The sequence below is a fragment of the Malaya genurostris genome, chromosome 3, assembly GCF_030247185.1.
Source record: "Malaya genurostris strain Urasoe2022 chromosome 3, Malgen_1.1, whole genome shotgun sequence".
Taxonomy (NCBI): domain Eukaryota; kingdom Metazoa; phylum Arthropoda; class Insecta; order Diptera; family Culicidae; genus Malaya; species Malaya genurostris.
The window spans coordinates 12,792,783-12,812,241 of record NC_080572.1 but is presented as its reverse complement, the minus strand read 5'-3'; the positions used below and the strand labels follow the sequence as shown (position 1 = coordinate 12,812,241).

The 19,459-nt window shown below is 37.8% G+C and overlaps 1 protein-coding gene across 5 annotated transcripts in view; it reads right to left on the bottom strand.

The window, feature by feature from the left end:
- LOC131434988 (cAMP-dependent protein kinase catalytic subunit PRKX) overlaps nucleotides 1-19,459 on the bottom strand; it is a 138,173-nt gene that overhangs the window by 103,601 nt on the left and 15,113 nt on the right. For 4 of the 5 annotated variants that reach the window (XM_058602388.1, XM_058602385.1, XM_058602387.1 and 1 more), the window contains 2 exons: nucleotides 16,378-17,134; nucleotides 8,816-9,147 (listed from right to left, as the gene is read on the bottom strand). In XM_058602388.1, coding sequence (XP_058458371.1) covers nucleotides 8,816-9,147; nucleotides 16,378-16,646 — 601 coding nt within the window. In that variant the 5' untranslated portion in view covers nucleotides 16,647-17,134. Of the gene's footprint in view, nucleotides 1-8,815; nucleotides 9,148-16,377; nucleotides 17,135-17,328; nucleotides 17,494-19,459 lie in introns of those variants that run through there. The other variant, XM_058602389.1, reaches the window with a different exon arrangement.

Genomic DNA, 19,459 nt, shown 5'->3' with positions numbered 1-19,459 from the left:
GCCTAACAGAAATGGTTTAAAAAAAGATTAAAAGATTATATAGATGTTTCCTAAAACCCTGGAGGTCCAAAGGCATTGCAAAAATATGATGCATTCCATTACAGCCTGACTAAAAAACTTAGACCCAATTGACGTAACGTAACAATATTTAACTGTTCACTCTATTCTTGTCCTATATCGCACCAAACTCACAGTGAAAAGTTTTACAACATCCACAACAGCTGTATTTCTTTCGAGTAATCCCGCAGTACTAAATTGAAATTTAAGTAATTGATGAAACATAACCGTGCCCAAGACTAACTCGACCCGACTCGTGGCGGTTTCAGACCAGACTTGATGTCACCGCTGTTGAGCGAGTCGTTGATAGATACATTTACTCACTCAGGTGCGAACGGTCAGCCAATATTCTAAAGACGAAAATTCAAAACGACAGCCAATTTTTATGGATCGAGTCAACTTTATCTACGTGAATAGTCACTCGAGATTGTTGTTAACTTTGATGACGAAATGTGCCATCTTCCCTTTGACTACGAGAGGGAACCGTGCATTAGTGTAGTGGCGAACTGCCAATTCTTCGGCGATGGAGATTTTTTTGAACGTCGAAAATATATAATCCACTCTTGGTGGATTTCGAAATGTGTCACAAAAGTTTGTTACATATTTTTCATCTGTTGCACTAGCCGGGTCAAAAAGTTTGGCTCAAAATCGTTAACGAATCCAACCGATGTGTGATGCTAGGACCAATTTGTTTGGGTTAGCGAGGAGTCTCACAGACAAATGGAGAATGCCAACAGTGCAATATAACGGCGATTATGATCTTCTCCAGCGCATAGAAAACCGCTAAGGTAAAAGGGTATACGAATTAAAAATTAGCTCCAGTAACATTTGAACAGACATTTTTTTCATATAATTGAATTCCTTGAAACTCAAGCGAAATTTTCAAGACTTTTAGCAATTAGTCATTTTTGAATGTGTTATAAAAATTAGTTTGACGAAATTTGCTAAACAGGCTGGTTGTGCGTATGCATGCTCGAAGTATTTCACGCGGGATGTTCATGTCAATCTTATTCGAATCAGACAGATCATTATGTTGCTAACGTAAAAAATATGGAATAGCGTTATAGAACCAAAACTCCTGCAAATGGTAGAATTAAATCACACACACTAAGATTTAAATTTACTATTCGGGGTTTGAGTTCATAAACACGGGAACGGGTCATATCGCCGAAAGCCATTTCGCCGAAAGTCGTTTCGCCGAATGCCATTTCGCCGAAAGTCGTTTCGCCGAAAGGGTCATTTCGCCGAAAGTCGTTTCGCCGAAAGGGTAATTTCGCCGAAAGGGTCATCTCGCCGAAAGGGTCATTTCGCCGTAAGGGTCATATCTTCTGCATGTTATGTCTCCTGTATAACTGATGTGGCGCAGCCATATAACCGAAGCCAAGATGGCTCGGCGGCACAAAGCCAAGTTGGCTCGGCGGCACAAAGCCGCCGAGCCGACGCCAGCTGAGTCGGCCGCCGACCCGCCGTCGGAAGCGTCGGCCTCTTGCAAGAAACCTGTAACCGCCTCGTTTGCCCGGTCTACTCAAAGCTAGGTTTCTTTGCTTTAGTTAGGTCCGAACGAGCGGTAGCGAGGTCGGACAGCACATGAACCAAAACGATGTGGCGTAGCCGCATTAGTATTTTTTCATTTTCACCTAATAAACGGAAAATACCACCTACATTTGCCTATTAGATACACCTATGCAATTTCTTTGATGCTTACTAGCTAATAGACAACAAGTTTTCTTGGGAACTACTTTCTGAGGTTCATGAATCAATCTTTATTCAAGAGTACAACAATCAATCATTATTCAGAAGTACAATGGTAGGTTAACAAAACGGGCGTTAACGCTATCATCTTTCGTTCGTCTTTAATTTAAATCAATTCTAATTACGATTTCAGGACGATTTCAGGATTCGGCGAAATGACCCTTTCGACGAAATGGCATTCGGCGAAGTGACCCATTCGGCGAAATGTCATTCGGCGAAATAATTTATAAAACTTGCTGGAGATTTTTATAAAACTTGCTGGTAAATTCATCTAGTTCTACGATCATGTTAGTTAATGGATATATCAACCTACTTCGGGACTACTAGTCTCCGGTTTCTGTTTCCGAAAGCAGCGATTATAGTGAAGAAAAGTTCCAAAAATGGAACTCGCTTCGATTTCTCAGCAACGGTTAAACCGATTTTCACAATTCATGATCCAAATTTAAGCTTTCATTGTCCTAAAAGATACTGTGCAATTTCATCCAGATTCCTACTCCGAAATTATATGGCGATGAGTGTCAAAACTTGCAAACCGTCATAAAAAATAACGATACAAAACCGCTGCGTGCTGGTAAGAAGAAAAAACCACCGCCTTTGGTCAGTTCGCAGTGTGCTTTGTTCAATTTCATATAGCGTGCCACATTCAAATCTATATTGCTCAGGAGAAAAATCTATAAATCTGTATCGGGGAATCAAAATTCTGTATTAAAACTCTGTTTATGAAAATGATAAAAAATTAAAGCGCAACGAAATGAAAAAGTTATTAATTAATGGCTTGACCGATTTTCACAAACTTTGGCTCAAATGAAATGTCCTATAGTCTCATAGGATGCTGTTGAATTTCATCGAGTCAACTTACGATTCCGGAGCTATAGGGTAAAGTGTGTTAAAAATTTCAAGCCGTCATTTATTGCGACGATGGTAAATGAAGAAAACTGCTTATTAAAATGCCAAAACCAGAAGTAGGATCCGGGTGAAGCTCAGAATTTTCGTATAGGACCACGAGTCGTTTCCTTTCAACCCAAGTTTTTTAAAGCCGGTCAAGCTATTTCCGAGAGAAGAGTTAGTTCCATTTTGAAATATATGAAGAGTCAGGATTTTCCATGGTCTTTAAAAACCTTTCATTTGAATCTAAGTTTGTGAAAATCGATTAAGCTATCTCCGAGAAAAGTGAGTGCACAAAAAATGTTACACATTTTGCATACTCAACGAACTGATTCGAATGGCATATGACATTTGCCACTCCGGGCCTCGGTTCAAAAGTATGTTTTCACAGTGAGAAAGGCAAAACCAGACCATTCGCACGATAAAATTAACTTTTGATTAGATTTTGCATCATTTTGTATGACAGTGTCACATGTTTATGACAGTAGAGTTATCTCGGTAGCAACCGTTAACTCACGAGCCAGTATGGTCGAAACACTCTAATGCTTTTTACTGAATCAACCACCTTGTATTTTTTACTATTAGTTTATCGATTTAAGAAAAGCTAAAAAAAATTTCATTAATTCATTCTATTTTACAATATATGAAAAAACGTAGAACAATAGGGACCTCTGCAACGAAAAACCTTTGATATGGACAATTTACAGAACTATTCGGTAATTGTTTGATAGTTCAACATTTCAAATTACCGAACGCGGAAACGGTATGTTAGTAATGTCATAACCGGATTAATGTAAATACGAAAAGAGCAGGCACGCTTCTCACGCACTCGTTCCAACGTTACCTATACCAAAGCAAACAGTTTACATATATTCCAGTGAACACCATCATAGTTGGAAATATGCTGAGCAATGTAACTTGTTCGTCTACAAAAGCTCAGCTTAATGTCGTTTTCGTTTGAGAAACCTGGAACTGACCCAGGACCCAGTTTCATCAAACAAATACTTCTCACTAAACTGTGTTGGGTTCGCACTTAGTAATGGAGGTTTGAGCAAACTAGATATGAAAACCAGGTTTGAAACTGAGGTTTGATTTTCAGTTCAATAACGTTGAAACTAGGTTCGGAACTAGCTTCAAACAAACGATATGACAGGAGTTAGGGTGGAAACTGGGTTATGTTTGGCATCAAGCGAAAACGACATAAGTAACAATTATGATATTTCGTTAAGTACAACAGAAGATTTACACGATTAAATTCTTCCACTACGAAATTTTGAAATGACTTCAAACTAAAGTGAAACGTTTGTTTGTTGCTTCTAACAATTCTCAGATAAACTTTGACAATATTTCAACTAAAAATAATTAAAAACAAATTATTTTCCATTATTTCTTTTTCTTGGCCCACAGTGCAATAAACTTAATCGATTGTCAGCTGGAATAAAGACAGTATTGACAACACCTACTTTTGTGTATGACTTTTCATTGCATGGGTGAAAGTTTATGATTTCGATTCCATTTCCGGTAAATCTCTCAACGGGTGAGCACGTTGTATCGTATTAGTGCGGTGAAAATTCGAGTATTCCGCGTGAAAAAAGGATTTTTTTATGTGGAACATCTTTAATTTCTATATAGGGTGCAAATCAGAAACTCAAGGAAAAACACACGTAGAAATGTGATCAGGTTTCAAACACTTACAGCTCAATATATTTTGTATCAATTATTAATATTATTTCATCATTTGATTGGAAATATTTATAAGTTTTGATTTGAATGTATCCGGAATACCGAATTTCCCTGCCACAGACGACGAGTTTGAAGGAGTAAGCGATATATCAAAGGGAAGCATCGCATCGGTCAATCGATGGAAAAGCCAAGCTGTTGGAAGCACGCGAATCTATAAATAGAAGTGAAATTATAGCTAACGTTTCAGTCCTACGCAGAGATGCCAGATCTGCAGATTTGTCTGTAAATCTGCAGATTTCGCCAAGTCAGCAAGAAATACTTGCTAACTGCAGATTTTTATTCGGATATACAGACATTTGCAACCCTGTCTGAAGATATTTAAAATTTTTACCTGGCATCTCTGGTACTACGCGTAGCGTGCTAGAGGTAGGTCGTTGCTAGACAGCAAGAAAAAAAGGGCTATAAACGATTTAATTGGTATGCTTTGATTTTGTGTCATGCAAGCTCGGATGAAATTCCATGTTATGTCGTTTCGCCTGAGAAATTGACAACTACCCCAGGGTACATTTTGATTGCTTAATATTAATTTCTAATTGATATAAGATGAACTCGATTGATAATGAGAAAACGTTTATCGCTTCAACCGAAATCGCAGAATTGTAGAGAAACTTAACGCTATAAAAATAACTGCTTGCATACAAAACTTGAACACAAGCTTGGAGAAGAGAAGCTTAACAATCGAAATCCAAGTATCGCAAGTATGTACAAAGATATGATTGCATACATTTGGGATATTGATGTAATTTCGTCGGCTACAAAACAAATACAAATCTAAACAAACGGAGTCTATATTCTGAGTTCACGTGTTCGGTGTTCCTAGTAAAGATCAATCTAAGCAAACTCTTGTGCAATCGCGGATTCAAAAGTGTGACGATTGATTAAAAATGTCGATCATTAGAAATTTTGGTTGCCTTGTTCCACATCAATGACTCGAACAACGCTATGGGGCTGATCCTTGTAGTTTTTTCCGTACTTTGGTGACTCGACGTAGCCACACAGCGAGATTTTCGCTTGTAGTCCAGTGAAAAGAAAGCTCATTGGACTATAAACGAAAATTGACTGACAATATAGCCTAAGTTGCTGTGCCATCAATCGGCGTCATTTCAAGTGAGGTGACGCCAATCCGAAGAAAAATGAAGAGGAAGAAGATTTCGATTCGGAATGTAGTCAAGAAGGTCATTTCTTCCATCTGATTCGTCCAACAGATAATGAAGCGGACCGGACTTCATGTCTTCTAGGCAATGAAGGTGACTAACCGAACCGATATACAGAACACGGTGGCCAAGCCTTGCACCAGGAAACTAAAGTAAGAGTCGGGCAGTCAGAATGCATCGTATTGAACATGAGAAATACCTTGAAGCGGACGCTAAGCAGATGTCCGGCCAGGACTTCTCCATCGGTAAGTCTTGCCTGAATGATCCGGAGAAATTCCTGATAAAGTAGATCGACGATCTATATCGTTCTATTAGTGCGGCAAATTTCAGCAAGCCGTACAAACCGACCATATGAATAAGAATGCCTCCAGGAGCATCTGCTATTCGTCTTCCGGTCTTACCAAAAAAAACATTTTATTTTATTACATCTGGCCTCTTCCTTTACGCAAATTCGGTGAAGGAAACAACGATGTTGTTTTTGTACTGAATGAGACTAGGTCGCCAGAACTTCGCAGAATCGAAAAATTTTGAAAGATTATGAAAACCAATCTCCGAAAAACAGAAAACGTCGTCAAAAACGAGAAGGATTCGAGTGTGTAAGAAAGATGGCGCTAGTGTTGCACAATATTTGATGGGTAGCGTTTAGTCCAATGATCAGGCAATGATTTGTCTAGGTGAGGAGGTTGAATAAAACAAATTCGCAAAAGCATAACTAAATTGTGTTTATTTATTCCTTAAGAGTTCCGAAAATATCCGAATTAAAATGAATTTTTTGGAGATTGTTTTTCTTTGTGAGGTTTTTGTCGAGAGCAGTCCTTTAAATGGGCTTCTTCCGGCCTTTCATATATTTAGACTTTATATTCGATGGAACTTTAAAAAAAATAAATACACAGTTGTCGACTACGTTTTCCTATTTTCCGTTACCTATTTTCCGAGAAAAGACATTTAAGATTTTAGAGATATTTTGTCGTATTATTCCTCTTCAAAACATAAGATCTTAAAATGAGAGATTTTCAGTGGAATAGAATCGGAAAGGTTTACAGCCCATATCGCCGAACTCTAATCAAAAGGTTATTACGGAGTTGCAAAAAATCTCTACGGTGTGTGCTAGGTGCAGTTTCACTTGTTTTTATTTTTCGTCTTCGACTCATCAGTGTGTTATATAGCAGTTGTGTTGTCCGTAACATCAGTTAAAAAAAACGTGTAGGGTGTTTTGCAAATGGCATTAACTTTACGTCTGCTTAGCGGTTTACGTTGAACCGTTAGGTGGCATTAGCGGTTCAACATAAACTGATAACAGGCTGAACAGACTGAGTCTAAGACGAAACGTAAAATATAAGTCTAATCAAAAGGTTTACTAGATCTGTTTGTCTATGCATACCAATTCAACTTCTGTGTTCAACAAAGAGTCTAGTTGATCGTCCAACCCAAATCCACTCTGTACAACCTATTACTTCACTTGGAAGGACGTGTCCCCTTCAGTTCTTCATGCGACGGAAAAACACTCACTGGACGCGTTCCTAGTTTCTTCACATCGGCTCAGTAGCATGTTTTGATTAGTGAAGCAACACGCGGTGTGTGATATTTGATTTGGTTGGCGGCAACAACCAACAACGGCGATAAAAATATAACATGTCGTGTCCGATTCCGTGCGATTGCTCCGACAACTTCAAGGCAAAAACCATGATCATCAGCAGTGGCAACATTGAGAAATTGTGCACAGTATTTTTGGAAGGATGATGATGAGACATTACAGACTATGTAAGTTTATGTCTCGAATCGGGTGGGTGGTTCGAGGGACGGTTTTTTTAGCTACACGAGAAGAAGATCTTCTGATGAAGTGGTGATTTGCTAAGCGGAGATTCCGCCCGTATCGCTGATACCAACCGAAGCACGACAATCTGATGAAGGTTGGGCCCTACAAACCTCAGTGGATTAGTCTGTGATATAGTTAAGAGGATTAAGCATGGATTATATAGATTCCGTGAACTAAAACTAGGTCACGCACAGTTTCATCTTCAGAGATTACCCGCATACAGGCAGCAAGGAGAAAACTGCCAAGTATGAATGAAAACGAAAAAGCAAAAACAGATGCAAATTGCCCCAGTAAATTAAGACTTTCCCGGTGCCCTCCAACAGATACTATTCGACGACCATGGATGTAAGCAGAAAACCGTATTCCTGCTGCACAGAAAGAAAAGATGAAACTTACACGACATGTAAACCAATCGTTCTATTAAACAGATATCAGTTGAAACGAAAATCTGATTTAAAACCATGCTTGATGTAAAATTACATTGAAATGCACTTACTTTTTCATCGAACAAGGCTGTATATTTACAAATCGCTTAGTTTTGTAATGTAACATTCCATGTAATTACCTGCTCCAAATATGTGCATGAAAATAAATGTAAATTCACAAAAAAATTTTATCTGTGTGATACAATGAAACGTTACTTTTCTAAAATGTCAGCTAAATTTTCAAAACCCTCAGTTGGTTCAAGAATAAATGATATCAAGTACAGCTTTTAATGAACGTTACTTTCCGAAAGACTACAACACCAAACTATTTTTTTCCTTCTAGAAAGTCTCTCCACCCTGATTCTCACATTGAATAAGAACGCGAAACGCACGGAAAACGTTCCGCGGAAACTCCGCACGTGTTCATGGAAGGTGGGTTTGGTAATCCATTTATTGTATATCCTTTCATCTGTTTATTATGACGCTGATCAGTCTGCAATCGAGTCAGCACTCTGCGTCGACCTCCATGCGGGCGGTGATCTGAGAGTAGTCAAACTTCTAGCTCTCACAACACGACAAGAGAAATCATCGTACAACATCTTGCGTTCTGACGTGCCCTAAGTAAACTAATTAAGTAGCAATATTTTCCAGAAAAAAATTGCAATCATAAATTTTGCGTTGGCATCGGTGCAAGATCTGACAGTGGTGGGGATCATGTGCCTACACCAGATGTGGTGCTTCTAGGAATTGTAGTGTACACTGATCAGTAATAGTGCAACCAATGGGAATATTTCATGCATAACGTCGATAGTTTATGGGACGACTTTGGTTTTCCCAGTTGCATCGGATGTAAATGTACTTTATTAGGTTTCAATAAACACTAGCCATTCTGGTTGGTAGCTACGTTAATTTCATTAAAGTTGGATCGCCAGATAATTGCTAAATTGATATATAATACAGTAAAACACTAGAAAATCACTTACCTATCGTTTTCAGTATCTGGAAATCATCCAGATCGTACTCCCTCGGTTGTTTGCAACGAATTCCGCCGATATTATTGTTCTTATCAGAAGCATCGTCAGACTCATCATCACTATCACCACTATCGTGAGCATCATCATCAGAGGAAGCGTTCCTGTGTCGACCATTTTTTGTGCGGCAGTCTTTAGTCTGTCCACGGCGGCGTCTACTAGCCTTGGTGGCGTCTTCCCGATCTTCGTTCTCGTCACCGTCGTCTAGTTCAATTTCGTCGTTGTCGTCGTCGTCATCTTCTCCTTCCTCTTCCTCTTCTTCGTCTTCCTCGGGCTTAATCACTCTGAAACACGGAGAAAAGAATAGTTTGAGCTTTTGATTATTCAAATGCATTTTTTTTTCTCAAAAGTCCTTGAATTGAAATCATGGATGAAGGATGCAAAGAATGCTGCGATCAAAAACTAAAACTATGTTACCAAACTATCAAAATATTTTTCATTTTTGAGTTCTATTCAAACAGAACAAATACCCAAGACAAAAGCTCTAAAAGCAAATTCGAATATCGGGGTTTTGATTTGTTCTGTCTCATTGGTTACATTCCTTTCTACATAACACATAGGTTTATTTGAACTGCATCTCACTAACATGGGTCAGGGTCATATTGCTGAAAGCCATTTCGCCGAAAGCTATTTCGCTGGAAAACATTTCGTCGCAAGGATCATTTCGCCGAAAGTCTTTTCGTCGAATGTCATTTCGCCGAAAGGGTCATTTCGTCGAATGACATTCAGCCAAAAGGGTCATTTCGCCGAACGCTATTTCACCAAATGCAATTTCGTCGAATCGTACAATTCGTCGTCAACATTTCATAAGGTCACTTAAACCAATGAGAGTTTCTCTTTGTTTACTTTCTTTTTTGTTAACATCTCCTTAATTTTCATTTGTACTTACAAAATATTCGTGTTGAATGAAATATAATATTCCCATGTTTCTAACAGTACCAAATATGTAACGAACGTTTGCATAATAACACAGAAATAGTCGAAAGACGACGTAAACAAATATAATCTATCAATTGTTTTAGGCCCTTTTGAAATATTCACGTCGAATTGTCCTAATACCGTAATTGAAATTGATCTAAAATAAAAACATATGAAAGATGATAGTGTTTACGCCCGTTTTTTTACCTTTACCTATACTACTCTCATGATTATTTTTTTAGATAGATTCCTAATCCTCAGAATGCATTTTCCACAAAAAACTTGTTGACTTCATTAGCTACTAAGCATCAAAGCATTTGCTTTGGTGTATCTACCAGGTAAATGTTTGCGGTATTTTTCGTTCACTGAGTGTAAATGATAAAATATCTAATGCGGCTAAGCCTCATCGTTTTTGTTCGTGTGCTGTCCGACCCTGTTAACACTCGTCCTGTTCTAACTAAAGCAAAGCTTAAAGGACCCTGGCCCAAAACCTGTTTTAATCCACCTAGTGGTGTAATGATACTTTTCTCATGTTTCTAATACTTTAACAAATATAACTAGAGTATTCTGTCGCCACGATTTTATTTAAATCTTGAATAAAATTAGAATGTTTCTTGGGATATAAACTAACACAACTTTTCAATGTTTTTTTTTTTATTTAAAAGATATTTTTTTATTCAGGCCTATTTGCGTACAAGCTTTACGTGGCCGATTGAGCCGATTTTTTAAATAATTTTTTTTTTTGAGTTGGATCTCGTTGTCACCCGTTTTCTAGGGGGAGAGGAGCTTCCATTTCCCTCCTGCGATGATTGAGGGGCACTTCGTTCGTGGTTCGTCTCGTCATCCATTGCCACATCGATGGTATTGTTGTTGGTTTCATTGCTAGTTGCTGGAGATGAGCCTTGTTGTATATTGTTTGCAGTTGCTGGTTGGTTGGATGGTAAGTTGTTCACTGCAGCTAATGCACTTTGTTCTATAGGGGATGCGTTGGATGGTTTCGTTGAAGGGGATGCTTCACTGATGTTGCTGACTGTTACAGGTGTACTGGGGTTGCTTTGGGTTGGTGTGACGGAAGCACTGTTGTCCTTTGGTGTAGTTGTCTCCTTGTCCAGTTCATCACATGGCTTATCGTAGTGAACAGCTTTTTGACAATACTGACATGTGGCCATCTGATTGTCATAGGTAACAAGTGATTTGCACGGAATTCTTGTATCTTGACCGAAAATCACATAAGAAGGTATAGGCTTCTTCAAGTGTATGCGTAATACACGTACGCCATTTAGAATACCGGGGAAAAATTCTTCCACTTTTCTTTTTCGATAGAGAGAATCTCTCGGTATTGGGACATAGTTTTGCGAATATAATAATCGGTGACGCTTGAGTGAAGATCATGCACACGCACTTCTATAGCACTATCATCCATATATACTGGAATGTTGTACCTAATGTTCTCGTGTTCCACATAGTGCACATTGTTATTGTCTTTTGCGAATTGAATTGCATCCAACTCTTTATAAAACTGGATGTAAACAACATTATTCGTCTTATTGCATTGAAGTAAATGCACACGTTTAATGTCCAGCTGCATTTGCTCCTTAAACAAACCTTCATGTTCTCGTATCGAAGGTCGAATTTTGCACTGCCTGAAGTCAACAACAATTGTATTCTTTCGTGTCGGCGGTAGCTTTTGTTCGTTTGGTGCACTCATTTTCGAGGTCTATTGTTCACTAAACAATACTGTACTTGGTTTCTTCTGTCTCCAACGTAAGCGATTTTGTTTGTCGACTAACTTGGATGAGATGTAAACCCGAACTGTACTTTTCAATTTGTTAGCAGTTATAGCAAGTGCGGCCCGGGTTGGTAGTTCAATGCTGGTCTTACAAGCCAGTTGTCGTATGTTCGAGTCCCGGCCTGGAAGGATTCTTAGTGTCAGTAGGATCGTAGCACCAGCCAAGCAATGGTTCTGTTCGCTAAGAATCGGTTTGAAGTAGAGATGTCCGATACCGAGTCGATAATTTTAGGTATCGATACTTTCTTTCAAGAATCGGGTATTTTTAGTATCGATATCGCATCAGAGCGATACTGTTAGTATTGATACTTTTGGTCTCGATACTTACAGATTAAAATCAATTTCCACTACGACGGAACATTTTTTTGTTTCAATTATAAAGGCTTTAACCTTAAGGCAATTCACCTCTTCGGGTCAGAAAAACTTTCTAACCCTATGTGCGGAATTGGGAACCGAACGCAAGTGGGCATCACGCCATTCCCGTCCCTAGTGAAACATTCTTTTTTGTTTTGCTTCGACGAAGCGCCAAGCTCGCGCATGTATTGGTATGACGTTAACTAACCGTCGTTGGAATTCGTTCTCGTTAATCTCGCTTCGTCCCACAGGTGCGCTGAAAGAGAGTGCAATGAGAGAAAACCATCAACAAAACACGCACATATATGTCATACTCTCAAAGGATTCAATCATTTCAATTTTATCACTCATTGCACTCTCTTTCAGTACGCCTAATATCGATGCAATATTAGCATTAGGAATTGACTTTTAGTGTAGTATTCGTGTATCGACATAAAGGTTATGGCATGAAAATTGTTGAGAAAATAAGTGAAATGTGGCTGGTGGCACAACAAATTTATGCATAGCAAAACAAGTACATTATGACATCATCTTAACTGGATACTGTATATGATTTTGATATGAAATTATGCATATTTTCGTTTAATATATCAACCTTTAGAACGACACCGAGATTGTTGTGATATTACATCGAATCGCAGCACATCAGTGGTGAGTAGTAGTAGTAGTAGTAGTGTGCAGCAATTTTTATGTAATATCACAAATGTGTTGGTTGTAATATTACACGAAAAGATGCATAATTTACTATCAGAATCGTCTAAGTATTCAGTCAAGCTTATGTAATCAACTCAATACGTTGTTTCGATGTAATAACGTGTAATTTATCTGCAATATTTCTTGAAACCAGAAAGTTATTGCATTTAATGTTCAGTATTTTTCACATCGATTGATAATTACATTGAGATTGTTACAATTCTTTTTTTGTTGTGTAAAAACACCTTTCTGTACATCATTAAATAACGCCAAATATTTTGAAATGATTGCTGCGCAAGTATCAATTGATACTAACAGATATCGATACTTTATTGCCTTTTGATACCATGTATCGATAATCAAAATTTCGGTATCCCGATACCCTAGGTATCGATACTTTGCCTTCCAAGTACCATCCCTACTTCGGAGTCTGTTGAAACAGACAGAAATGTAATATGTAATAAGTTCCGTTTCAGAGTTTTTGACCACTATTTCCGGTACTTCCGGAACCGGTATAACCGAAGTCGATTCGTTTAGTATGTAACTAATATAGCCAACAAATTATATCAGTTTTGGGTCAGATCTAGAAAAAAAATTCCAGATTTTGCATCGTCGCTCTAAATGACGGTGTGCAATTTTAAACACACTTTACACACACCCTCATTGAACAAAACTCAACATTGAGTGATACACCACTCAAATTCATAAAAAGTGCACGTACTCTATACTTGAGTTATCATCTATATACTCAATTTCGAGTTAAGGGACGAAGTTGTCAAAATTTGAGAATTTTTTACTCAAAATAAGGAAAAATACTTTTTTCAAAATTTGTTTTACCCAAAATTTGAATTCCTTGCACTCAAAATATTAAATCGAAATCACAAAAAAGTGATTCAAACCCGTTTTCCTTTGACTGGTTTGGAGTCAAAATTGAACAATATTGATATCCTTATGTTGGACTTCTCACTTATTATAATTGAAACCACAAAATTTCTATTGAAGACATCTATAAATGATGATTCATGGTTTCAAAAACTGGATCTAGAAGTGGCAATTAAAAAAGATGTATTCTTAAATTCGATAAGAATATTCCGAGAATGAAAACGTACTGCACTGGAAGAAGTATTTTTTTCACTCAAATGTTTGACAACTCAATGCTTACTCTAATGTATGAATAAATACGAGAGAACCCATGGCCTGAGTCTAATGTATGTTTGAATCCATACTCAAATTTTGACATATTGTTCCAGTTTATGAATTTGAGTAATCGCAACTCAAACCATGTTCAAAGAACGTGTTTAGGAAGACGGATTCGGATGAAATTCAATAGCAACCTATGGGGCTACACGACTTTTCAATTAATCCTAAATTTGTAAAAATTGGCCAAGCAATCTTTGAGAAAATTGAGTAAATTCCGTTTTGAAGTTACTGACCACTACATCCGGTACTTCCGGAACTGGGAACCGGTATAACCGAAGTCAGTTCGTTTAGTAATTAACTAATATAGCCTTTTTCATTATTTTTACGTTTCGTCTTTGACTCATCAGTGCAGAGCAGTTCAAATTGAACTGCTTAGTGCTAAACTCGGCAGTTCAATTTGAACCGCTAAGCAGACGTAAAGTTTCTGCTACTTACAGAACACTTTTTGTTTTGCAACCAAGTGCAATGTCTTTTCTGACGTGCCGAACGAAAACGTGTTAATATAGCCTGCAAATTAGAACACTTTTGAGCGAAATCTGGATGAATTTTTCCCTTTTTGCCTGATAGAAAGTTTATGTAATCACTGTGAAAACTGACTTTTGAGCCAAGTGTCATATACGATTCGACTTAGTTCGTCGAGTATGAAAATTGTCTGTATGTATGCAACGTTTTTTTGCACTAACTTTTCTTTGCGATGGCTGGACCAATTTTTACAAACTTAGATTCAAATGAAAGGTCTTACGGACCCATACAAAATTCCTGAATTTTGTTTGAATCTGACTTCCGGTTCCAGAGCTATGGGATAAATGATCAAATAATGAAAGTATGCGTACTAGATTTTCTCAGAGATGGCGTGACCGATTCTTTCAAGCTTAGATTCAAATGGATGGCCTTATGTTTCTATATAAAACTTCTGAATTTCATCTGGATCCGACTTGCGGTTACGGAATTATAGGGTAATGTGTGTTAAAAATGTTATACCATCACTTAAATTGGCGAAACAGAAAACTTAAAAAAATTTCTAAACTGACTTCAAAACTACTCCGTTCGATAGTCATTATCAGCAAACAGCCAAACAAATTGATTTAGTCTGGTTCCCGGTTTCGTATTCCGAAGGCACCGGAGATAGTTTCATATTTTCCCAAATGGATCTCACTCACTCAGATTCTCAGATACGGTTTGACCGATTTTCACAAACTTCTATTTGAATAAAAAGCTATCCTGGTTCCCGGTTCCGGAGGCACCGAAAATAGTGGTCATATTTTCCCAAATCGATCTTACTAATTTTACTTCCGGTACCGGAATTATAGGGTAAAGTGTGTTAAAAATGGTATATACACCTAACTCTCAATTTACGCGCTTCATATATGTATATATGTACATATTCATATATGCAACATGTGAAATTCAATGGCAACATATGGGACATAAGACCTTTCATTTTAGCTTAAGTTTGTAAAAATCGGTCAAGCCATTCCTGAGAAAAAAGAGTGAGATTATTTTACACATACACACGAACACACATACATTTTTCAAATGATTGCATATCTTTCTATATGAGGAAGGCTTTTTTTATTCATTTCCTTTTCTTTAAAACGGCTGAACCTATTTTCACAAGCTATAGGCTTAAGTGTAAACGACTGAAAGACGTTTCATCCAATGTGATGTTTTGTATGTCGTAGGGCTAAAGCTCAAGAATAAAAAATAGCATATTTACATGAGAAGGTTTGAAACAGCATTTTCAAAACATGGCCAACGCAAGAAAAAATTGGGAAACTCAATTTTCGGTCAAGGTTACAAGAGCAGATATCGAAAAAGAACCGGAATTTTCATTTTAAAATTCCCGCGCTTGTCCAATCGGTAAACTTTTATTCTCTCAACGTTGGTAACACTTTTATACACATTCTGTCTAATTTTGACTCATATCGTACGATTAGTTTATAGCGTTTCTACCACTCGTATGCCTGTGTTTTTCCTAGACACGATTCACCAAAGGCCTTTTCTAACATTTTCAACGTTTCGGAACACTTAAATCCATTTGCAACACAAAATTTGATGCACGCACGTTGTTCTAAATTTTCATCTATTATAAAAATCGCCACAAGAAAATTTTTCAACTTCTTTGTTTAGACGCCAAACAAAAACTAATCGTACGATATGCGTCAAAATTTGACAGAATGTGTATAAAAGTGTTGCCAACGTTGAGAGAATAAAAGTTTACCGATTGGACAAGCGCGGGAATTTGAAAAGGAAAATTCCGGTTCTTTTTTGATCATAAGGTATAATAGGGCTGAAAAGTCACCACTTGTTGCTGAACACCCAATTGTAATCTTATTAATTTAATTTTAACTCATATTCCAATAAATAGTTATTATAAAAAATGTCATCGTTTTTGAAATTGTTTTGTACTATGATGTTATAATTAAGCTTCATATTGCCCAGCAATAAGCGTATAAAAAATCTGATTTCGAGAATGGGGTAAGAGATTTCAAATATAATAAAAAAAACTATCTACTATCATAATAGGCGCAAACACCAAATCGATTATGAACCAACTCACCTGAACCTTCCCTTCTCGTCGTTAACCTCCACCTCCTCATCCTCTTCTTCTTCTTCTTCTTCTTCTTCCTCACCACTGAAATCCGACTCTAGCGGATCCGTATATTCCCCCGAGTTGGTACTAGCTGATGAATTATCGTTAAGATTCAGCTTCTTGAGCATACCGGTGCAATTACCGGTACCGGACGAAATGGTCGCCGTGGCCGTAACCGGACTGGTGTCACTACGGATGCGCAGGGTGTAGCTGGTCAGCATGGGCGAGGAAGACATTTTCCCACACCGTTCTGCCAAGTTGGCTTCGCTTAGATCGGAAACCGTCGCACTCTGCGATTTATTGATACTTGCACTTTTCACTGAATTTTCGCTCCCGCTCCTGGCTTGCACTGTTCCACTTATATTCGTCTCGTCCCCCCTCCCCCTTGGCTGAGGTCACTTTCGTTTGCAATTTTCCACCACTTTTGCTACTGTCGGCTCACTCAATAACACCACTATGACTACTACTGCTGCCCGCCCTGACAAGGAGTAGTCCGGCACGGCACGGAGTGGAAGGAAATCTTTTTTTAACGCTCGAATCGTTTTTCTTTCTTCCTCTTCGAACCAATTTCGGCACATCAACTACTCAACCGATGACCACTACTGACTGGGTTGCTCTGCTGATGATGCCACCGACTGCCGTTGGAGTGTGTAGTAGAGAAGAAAAAATACGCGTAATCTTCACCAACGGACGCCAGTAACCAGCAATGTGGAGAAAAGCACAGCTGCCAAAGAGAGAAAGAGAGAGGAATGAAGAAAATTCAGTATACAATTATCGGTTTCGCAGGTTCAGTGAGGAGGCAAAAAAAGCCAAACGAAAGAAGCAGAAAATCAATAAATCACTTAAATTAAGACTCTAATTACATTCGATAATTTTGTTGAATCACAGTGGTTTCGGATGCTCACACTTTCTTCTTACCGGCAACGAAACGAAACTGGGTGATTGTTATTTTCGCTTCGATATACTTTTGATGCTGTCCTTCCCTTCGAACGTTGTGTGATTGTCACGCTGCGTAATACAAATGGATCAGCTGTGGCTGCGATACTCGAAACACGATCGCACGTGGAGTCACATTTCCGAAAAAAATACAATCCGAGATAAACGATGTTAACCTGATTAATTTATTGCTTATAATGAAATGTTTGCTTCTTTGTCGTACTTGTAGTGTCTGATTATTATTTCTGATATTATAATGCGAAGGAATATTATCAAAACAGAAACAAATGGACTCCATTCGCGATAGTTTTTTTCGTATTAAAATATAAAACTTGAACACTTTTTATTAACGGATCGTTGCAAATATTTTCCAACAGTTGTGTTAAAGTCCCTTCACACCAAAGCAGGTAACGTAAATAATCCGGTCTAATTTTCCAGAACAGTTGCCTGTCGTTGATTTCTTACGAATGTCAACACATCCAAACAGCTCAAATCTAATCTGCTCAATTCATCTGCTACCAGAAATAAGCATGTAAACATCAAACGACATCACTTCGCAAACGGCGACATTGACGATATTCGCGGGCGCAGTCACAGCAACAAGTGGGAGTTGTTTGGCCCTCTTCCCACATACTGACATCAATAATAGAACACTCAGTTTCTCGTTCACGGGCACAGAAATCGACGCTGCGAACGTTACTCCTAGGGCAGTAGATCAGCTTGATTGGTTACCATAGAAAAAGAAAAAGACTGAATTGATTTCAATCAGTCACCTTTTACGAAATATAAATTGAAGAACCATTCGCGGTGAAAAACAAAACCCTCTCGGGGAAAAGCGCGATTATTCGCCCGAGATCTATAAACATTACATCTGCTGGCGCTGATCAGATTTTTTTTATATCTAGGTCGACCAATGTTAGAGAGTTTGTTTACAATAATATTCTAAGCACAAGAAAATCGATTTCCTCACGACAGTGCCTTTTTTGGAGCTCCCACATTCATGTATAAATTGTTCAAATTATTTTTTACATGAATGTTCAGCTATAAATACAATTTTTTTAAAAAGCATGTAAAGAATGCAATTCAACACTAGCCTAACTGGGAGGCGTGGGTAGCTTGTTTTGAACTTATTTGAACGTGATTCAACTATAAGCTACGGCCGTCAGTTTCATCTTTTAATCACGAACTTCACATCCTGCACTTTCTCGACCAGTCGCATCGTATTGTAATGACCTTTCCCAATGCAGCCGTCAGTTTGGCTTCCAGCAGCTCAAACATGCGGTTCTCTAGATCGTGGTAGGGTAGATGGAGTGCTGTTAGGGATGGTTTTTTTATTCAATTAGTCAAATAAATTGTAAAAATACTCGCGTATAAGTTGTTGGTAAAAAGGAGAACGAATTCAGTTAAGTGAAATGAATTCAAATTAATTCGAAAAATATCATTTTAGTAAAACACAAAATTTTGATTGAAAACCTTTCATCTTTGACCACCATGTGTCACAATAAACTCAAATTTTTATGGGTACTTTTTCAAGTTCTCAAGCATTTATATACCACTCATTGAAAAACTAAATTAAAGATCAGATGTTCGCTACGCAGTTCAATTATCAGTCTTGTTCCTTTAAAACCCACCCTTAGGAGAACACTTCACACAACGCCATCGCAAACCGGTTTCACCCACTTTTAATCTTCAAATGCTCAACAAAAATTGCGAATACGCTTACTTTTGATACCCCAAATAATGCTTATCAAAGTTTTATTTCCCCCATTGTTGCTAATTTCGCAAAAGAGAATCTATATCTCTGTCAGACCGGGGACTTATTGACCGATGTGTTATATATCATAATATTAGAAACGATTTGTTGCAATAAAATAAATAATCACTTCAATTATAATGATGAATCTTTCTGGTTTTAGAGTTTCCCCACATTAAGCAAGAATTATCTAGCTATTTTAGCCTGGTTCAAAAACTGGTCAACTTCACTTCATCTTTTTTATTCATTGTACATTTGCAAAACCTGAAACCCCTTTTTTGATAAGTGTAGCATCAAGCCTATATTGAATATGGCCTTTATTTTTAGTTGAGAAAATTATATCAAATCTAGAGAAGTCAA